This window comes from Oryctolagus cuniculus, chromosome 16 (assembly GCF_964237555.1).
Source record: "Oryctolagus cuniculus chromosome 16, mOryCun1.1, whole genome shotgun sequence".
In the NCBI taxonomy this organism is placed as follows: domain Eukaryota; kingdom Metazoa; phylum Chordata; class Mammalia; order Lagomorpha; family Leporidae; genus Oryctolagus; species Oryctolagus cuniculus.
Window position 1 is genome coordinate 52,055,017 of NC_091447.1, and position 7,677 is coordinate 52,062,693.

The 7,677-nt window shown below is 59.5% G+C and overlaps 1 protein-coding gene across 1 annotated transcript; it reads left to right on the forward strand.

Annotated features, from left to right (window-relative positions):
* Positions 1-4,039: 4,039 nt before the first annotated feature.
* PPIA (peptidylprolyl isomerase A) lies at positions 4,040-7,462 on the forward strand (the record flags this gene model as incomplete). The annotated part of the gene is given in 5 exon segments (NM_001082057.1): positions 4,040-4,149; positions 5,973-6,003; positions 6,091-6,179; positions 6,375-6,547; positions 7,214-7,462. Coding segments are annotated over 5 exon segments (495 nt in total).
* Between the last annotated feature and the right edge of the window lie 215 nt (positions 7,463-7,677).

Below are 7,677 nucleotides of genomic sequence, written 5' to 3' on the forward strand. Positions count from 1 at the left end.
GGAGCTCCTGGATCCTGGCTCCAGCCTGGCCCAGCCCTGGCTATAATGGGCATTTGGGGAGTGAATCTGCTGAGGGAAGATTCTATCCTCTCTCGGTCTCTCTGTTGTTCTGCCTTTCAAACGGTTGCAAATAAATAGGCCTACATTAGAAAATGTCGCTCTTCCGCCTAAAATGGTCAGTTTTATCTTGTGCTTATTTTAACTCAAGTTGTAAAATATTGAGGACTTGGCTGAGTGCTGATGGGCTCAGGGCCCGGAGCCGGGTGGGGCCAAGGTCAGCAGTAGCTCCACCTCTCGGCTGCTGTGGGACCCTGGTAGTGTCTGCACCGGGCCTGCCAAGACCCCACCAAGAAGGACTGTGAGAACGAAGCACTGGTCAGCAACCCTGTCTAGAGCTCCGAGTCACCAGTTCCTGCCATGCGGTTACCGGGAGATTCCCCACCTCTGAGCACGAGTGGGAGGCGGTGGGAGCCCAGAGCAGCGCTGCTCCCAGCCCAGCCCAGCCTCAGCTCCCTCTTCTTCCCAGGCAGCCCCTGGCTGACCCAGGCTCCTCCCGCATTCCCCTCGGCCAACAGGGCCCTGGGGGATGTGGGCAGCCTAGCGCCTGGTCAAAATGCTATCCTCCTGGATTCCGCTGCCGGGCGGGGCTCCTGGGCCGGGCTGCACGCGGGACCACAGTGGCTGCTTGGCGCTTGCTCTGGGCTCTTCCTCCTTTTCTTTCCGGTCGTCCAGGACTTGAACCTGAACCCGCAGGATGCTAGCAGTCGGGGTAGAGAAGCGCAAGGCCCTGGGCGCCTTGTGTGGTTTTGTGCCTGGGGCATTTTGTGGAGAAAGACTATCCAGGAGATATTTTATGAGTTGTTGGCAAGTGATATTTAATTAAAGCTTCAACTTTAAAACTGACTTCGCTCCTGGGCTTTAAATGTAGCTTATAAACCATATTAGACTCTTTATAAGTCTAGTATATTTGCTCTCTTTTAATACATTTTCAAACACGTTAAACTGCATTTGTCAATGCAATATATTTGGTGTCCTTTTAAAGTGCTCAATTGTCCTAATTAACAAAGAAAACCTCCCTGAGTATGAAATAACGCTGCTACACTCTTCAATGTGTTGTTGGGTTTACAGTTCTAACGCAGGAGAGGCGTGTGGCACAGCAGGTCAGTCCCGCATCAGCCCAGGTTCAAGTCCCAGCTGCTCCACTTCCGATCCAGCTCCCAGCTAACGGCCCAGGTGCTGGGTCAAATGCCAATAAACACAAATCCCTAGAAATTTCTTAAGGCCGTGAATAATAATAGCAATAATAAGAAGAAAAATAAGAGGCAGGAAAGGCCAGACAAGTCAGAGCCAGGGTCGGGATGGTGCCGGTGTGGACAGTGTGTCTGAACTCACTCACACGGGCTTCAGGGCCCTCCTCCAAGACGCCTCATTCACACGCTCACTCATGCAAGCGCTCGACCAGTTTCCCGAGTTCTGATGCCTGCCGGCAGGGTATGAGATACACGGATGGGACACACAGAGATCGCACACGGGGCGGGCAGATTCAACCGGAGGCTGCTGAGAGGGCCCGCAGTGGTGGGCTGTGCCTGGTGGAGTCCAGGGAAGCTGGTGGGCAGGGATGGCACCGAGAGGGCTGGGCAGCTTCTGTGCTTCGCAGGGGCCTTCTCTAACGTCGGCTGGAGCGGGTCAGAGTCGGACAGTGTTCAGAGGATTCATTCTGGATGGAGCAGGTAGGCAACCGAGCTGAGTAGTCAGGCAGGAGGCCTGGGGGCAGGGGGAGGAGGCCTGGGGGGCAGGGTGAAGGGGAAGTGGCCTCTTTGATGAGACACTTGGGCCAGGAGAATCCCCGCAGAGCTCTGGAATGCGGGCCGGGGAACTGCTGGAGGCCGACCGTGGAGGGTGTAGGCATCAACGGGAAGGAGGGAGTAACTCTGGGGGCGGCGGGCGTCGTGGTGGAGGGAGTTAAGCTGTGGCTTGCAGTCGCCGGCAGCCCACACTGGAGCACCGGTCTGAGCCTCCGCTGCTCCACTTCCGATCCAGCTCCCAGCTAAAACTCCTGGGAAGTCAGCAGACGGCCGGAAGGCGTGTCTCCCTGGGTCCCTGCCACCCACGTGGGAGGCACGGACGGAGTTCAGGCCCCAGCCATTGTGGCCATTTGGGGAGTGAACCAGTGGAAGGAAGATCTGTTTTCCTCTCTCGCCCTCTATTACCTTGCCTTTCGAATTAATACAGCTTTTTGAAAAATAAGGAAAAAAATGTGTAACTCTGACACTGGAGATTTGTGGAATTGTGAAAAGGGGGAAGTGTAAGAGACCAACACAAAGGCATCGAGGCAGGGCAGCTTTGACAGGAGGCAGTGATGTGGGGCAGCCCCGGGCCTGCGGAAGCGCATGGGCTTGTGGGACTGGCTTGGGCAGCGCTGGCTTCCACTCAGGCTGGAGAGAAGCTGGAGGCAGAGGTGCTGAGAGGCACACGGGAGATGGCCTTCCAGTCACCGCGCCTGTGGCACTGCGTCCGTGTTTCTCCCCGTCACGCTCCCTCGCGCTGTGAGCCATTTTTGGGGCAGGCATTGGTCTATAAGGTGCTGTGCAATCAACAGTTAACAGAGTTGTGAGGCTGGGAGGAGCCCAGCTCAGCCAGCCAGGGCTGGGCACTGCGGATCTGACTCCTCCAAATAAGGCCTGGGGCAGCCCCACGCTACCGAGGCTGTGGCTCTTCTACCGAGTTAGGGAGTCCAGTCCAGGACAGTGCAGCTGGGGGTCCCCCGCAGCACCAGCTACCCCTCCCCAAATCAGGGCCACGCCTTCTTGAGTGCACACATCCTGGACCTATGTGGACGAGACCTAGGACCCTGTGGCGGCCGTGTTGGCAGTGGCAGCAAGGCAGAACTGCAAATACATGGCGGAGGGGGACAGGTCACTCCTTCAGGGTCCTGCTTGCTCTAGGTTTCCAGCCGAAGCCTTCTGCGCCTGGAGGCCTCGGCTAGCCTTGCCTTCCACCCTTGTGAGACGGGGACCCCGGGGTGGCCGTGCGCAGACAGCCACACTCTCCCACTTCCAGCACATCCGGGGCTCGCGACATCAGTGCTAATTCCAAGGGCAAGAGGCCAGACACCGGACTTCGCGGTGCCCCACCACGCCCCGCCCGGGCTTTGCAGACGCTGAACCCCAGACATGAAGCAACATTCTGAATGGCGCGGCTCAGGGGCAGCCAGGAGACTCCAGGTTTCTTGAACAAAAGACCTGCTCACGCCTCCGCCCGAGGAGTCCACGCTGCACCGAGCCTTATCTTCCTCCCGGGCGTCAGAGCCGGCTCGCGCTGCGAGGGGCGGAGGGGAGGCCGCGACTGAAAGAGGACCAGGACGGGGCGAGCCTCCTCAGGTAGGGGCCTGGCCAGCAGCCCGTCCGAATGGCTTCCGCCCACACATTTCAGCACACGACGCGAGCTATTTTCGGAAAGTAGGGCATTTTCAAAGCATTTCATAATCGCCGACAGGAGGGTACTGCCTGTGACCCACCCGCGGCTAAGAAAACGGGGATGCTCCAAGGCCACCTCGCCTTTCGGACATGGCCGCTCCGGGCGGGGCGCGGCGGGTGACCGGCCGGACGCGGGACCCTGCTCGACCTTGACTGGCCGCGCGACCTTGAGGCCGCGGACGCCTCAGTTGCCCGCTCTGTGCAATGGGGAGGTAGCTCTCCTGGTGGCGAGGGACTCGAGGTCCACGCGCCCCGGCCTCCCGCTTGCCCACCCAGCCCGGAGCCCGCGGCTCGCAGCCGACACTCCCCGCACCTCCGCCCCGCGCCGCCGCCCCACGCCGCAGCCACCGCGCCGGAGCCCGCGGGCGGGAACCTGCCTCCGTGCGTCAGGGCGCACGCGCGCCGCTCGCCCGGCCTCCAGCATATGTTCCCGCCCATAGGCCGGTTGAGCCTTCACTCAGGCTGGGCCGCAGTTGCTACTGGTCAGACCAAGGCGCGCGACCGGGTGGTGGGCGGGACCCGTATCCGCTATAAAAGGGCCGGGCGCCGGGGCTCGTGCCGCTTTGCAGACGCCGTTGTCGCCCGCAGCTGCTCTCCGTCAGCCATGGTCAACCCCACCGTGTTCTTCGACATCGCCGTCGACGGCGAGCCTTTGGGCCGCGTCTCCTTTGAGGTCGGCGGGCGGCGGCGCGCGGCGCTGGGGTCTAGGAGACGGGTGGGGGGCGCGGTGGGCGGTGGCGCCGGGCGGGCCGGGCCGACCCTCTGAGGAGCGAGGGCGGGCGGCGGCGGCGCCATTTCCTGACGAGGGGCCATTTTGGGAGGCCGGCGAGGCGCGGGAGGTGGCCGGCGAGGCGGCGGACAAAGGCGGGCGGGGCGGCCGCGCGGCCGGTGGGGGAGGGGGCCGCGCCCCCCGCCCGCCTCCTGCTCCACGTGGCCGCGCCCTGCCCGGCGCACGTGCTCGGCCGCGCTCCCGCCCGCGCCCCGCCGGCCGTTGGGCTCCGCCCTGCTGGGCTTCGCGCCGCACGGGCAGCGCAGCCGGCCGGGCCCCGGCGCCCTGGCCGCCGCCGCCCGGGGAGTCGCCCGGCCCTCGTGAGCGGCGTCTCGGAGGCCGCGCCGGGAGCGGGCGGTGACGGGCTCTGGCGGTGGACGCGGAATGCGGCTGCAGGCCCCGCACGGCGCCCCCCGCCCCCACCCCCAGCGGAAATGGAGCGGGCCCGGCCCCTGCTGCGCCCGGGGCCCGCCTTCCGCTGCAGTGGCGGCGGGGGCGGCGCGCACGAGCCCCTCCCGGGCGTCCCCGTGGAGCAGGCGTGCTGCAACTGGCCGCGCGGCGGGCGCGCCGCCCCAAGGCGCACTGCCCGTGGTCACCCAGTTCGTGTTGAGGGTGTTCAGGGTGAGTGAGTAGCTAGCGCGGGGCGTCTCCAAAGGTTGACTGGTGAAGGCGACTCCACTCCAGGACACGGTGGGCTTCCGTGCGAGGTGGAGCCGGATGGATAGTGCCTTTCACTACTTCCCAAGCCACCAAAGAATGCAGGTTTCCCCCTTAGGCTCTCGTAAGAGCGTGGGGCATTGTCTCGCCGCCGGCTCTGTGCAGGTGTTACCCGTCTCCCCCTGCTTTTACCTGTAGGCAGCTGCTGATGGACCAGGCCCTCCTGGAGACTTGGCCGGCTCGATGCTGGGCCGCAGGTTGCTCCCGGGTTGGCCCAGAGAGCTTGATGGGAATGAGACAGCCCCCGCCCCGAGAAGGGAACGAGAGGGCCTCAGCTGAAAGGTCCAGAAGGGGTAGTTGTAACAGAAATGGATTGCCGAGCTCTGCCGTGTGTTGGCGATGAGATTTGTATGTGCTGCAGATTTCTGGCTAGCAGCGCGCAGCCGTGGGAGCGGGTCCAGTTCCACCTCTGGAATAGTCTGTGAAACGTTCAACAGCTCCCTTTCCGGAAGGGCTTGGCGGTGCTTCCTTTGGTAGCTGACCTCCATGTCCAGCTGTGTTATGCTCTCAGGGAAGGTTCCAAGCAGATGTGTTAGAAACCAGTCTATTTTCACCCCTGCTAGTAGGTGAGGGGCCTGGAGACCAGGAAGTGACTGCTCGTGTAACCCATAACGCTGTGTTAACGGCCTGGAGGTGGTGGCGTTTTCATTACACACAGCTGTTTGACCCGGGTCTTGGGGCAGCTCTTGCCCTTCCTCGGGATTTTGTCCTGAAGTTGGGGGCGGATGAACATTGGAGAAGCCGTCTATCTCTGTGCAGAAGTAGGTGTGACATCGTAAAAACGTTGAGTCACTTTTTACAAGTCTCACTATTTCGAGCCCTAACTGCCCCTGGATTTTTGGCGTGTTTGGGTCTCAGGTTTCTCGGCCCAGCCCGCAGCACCCTCAGGCTGCCTGTCAGGTCGGTGGCGATTACTGCAGGAGCAGCCTCTTCCAGTGAGGAAATGACTGACTCAGACGCAGCACGATGTGTGAGCGGCGGGTGTTAATTGTCGATTTTTTCTCTTACAGCTATTTGCAGACAAAGTTCCAAAGACAGCAGGTTGGTTCCATTTTCCAAATGTAAGAAATTATTACAATTTGCATGTGTATTTTTCATATTTATGTATATATACATTTTTTCAAACAGAAAACTTCCGTGCTCTGAGCACCGGAGAGAAAGGATTCGGTTATAAGGGTTCCTGCTTTCACAGGATTATTCCAGGGTTTATGTGCCAGGTAAGACATTTCCTGATTTTTATTAACGCTGCTTCCTTAATTGAGGATTGTCCAGAACGTTCTGTATCCGAGCTGGTCCACAGTTCTTGTTCTACATAATGCTTTTATTCAGTTTGAAGTTGCATTTTAAAGTTTGAGCCTGTAATGTTTGCAGTTGCTGGTTAATGGTGCCAAATGTTGCCATCACGTTCACAGGGTGGTGACTTCACACGCCACAATGGCACCGGCGGCAAGTCCATCTATGGAGAGAAGTTCGAGGATGAAAACTTCCTGCTGAAGCACACAGGTCCTGGCATCTTGTCCATGGCAAACGCTGGGCCCAACACAAACGGCTCCCAGTTCTTCATCTGCACTGCCAAGACTGAATGGTAAGGGAAGGACATGCGTGAAGCAGCAGTTCATACCCTCACCCTTGCCTCAGTCCGCTAAGGGCACGAGCAGCTGCGCATTAGCCGCTGCGATGCAGAACGCATGGAACTGAGTGTGTGTGTGTGTGTGTGTGTGTTTTGGACAGGCAGAGTGGACAGTGAGAGAGACAGAAAGGTCTTCCTTTGCTGTTGGTTCACCCTCCAATGGCCGGTGCACCACGCTGATCCGATGGCAGGAGCCAGGTGCTTCTCCTGGTCTCCCACGTGGGTGCAGGGCCCAAGCGCTTGGGCCATCCTCCACTGCACTCCCGGGCCACACTAGAGAGCTGGCCTGGAAGAGGGGCAACCGGGACAGAATCCGGTGCCCCGACCGGGACTAGAACCCGGTGTGCCAGTGCCGCAAGGCAGAGGATTGGCCTAGTGAGCCGCGGTGCCGGCCTTTTTTTTTTTTTAAAGGAGGCCAGTTACACTTGGAGGTGGCTCATACAGTAAACTCTGATGGTAGCATTTCTCAGATACTGACCGAAGTTTAACAAAAGGCTTGGCGATTCTTCCCGACATTCTCTTGGCTGTGCTAGATTGGTGTTGCGCTCATCTTGGTACACAGTGCATATCTACGCACTCGGCTCTGGTCACAGGTACTAGGGATTTTTCTTGTGCTTGCAGGTTGGATGGCAAGCATGTGGTCTTTGGCAGAGTGAAAGAGGGCATGAGCATTGTGGAAGCCATGGAGCACTTTGGGTCCGAGAACGGCAAGACCAGCAAGAAGATCACCATTGCCAACTGTGGACAACTCTAATGCGTCTGTTTTATCTCACCCACCTGACCATTCCTCTAGCTCAGGAGAGCGCCCTCCGCCCCATCTGCTCGTGACGCCCTGAATTGTGCTCTCCCTGCAGGTCTTTGGTTCCGTGTTTTCCTTACTTCCCCTCCAAGTCTAGCGGAATTGCAGAGTTAAAAGTTATGATTATGAAATAAAAACATAAACAAGTTGCCTGTCCTTCCTTGGTCTGAGGGTGCTCTTGGGCTGCTCTTTACTTCCCTGGCCTGAGTGTCCTGATGCTCGGAGATGGCTAGGCTTTGCGAGAAAGGCAGTGCTCAGATAGGGAGGTACTGGAGTTGCACACAGC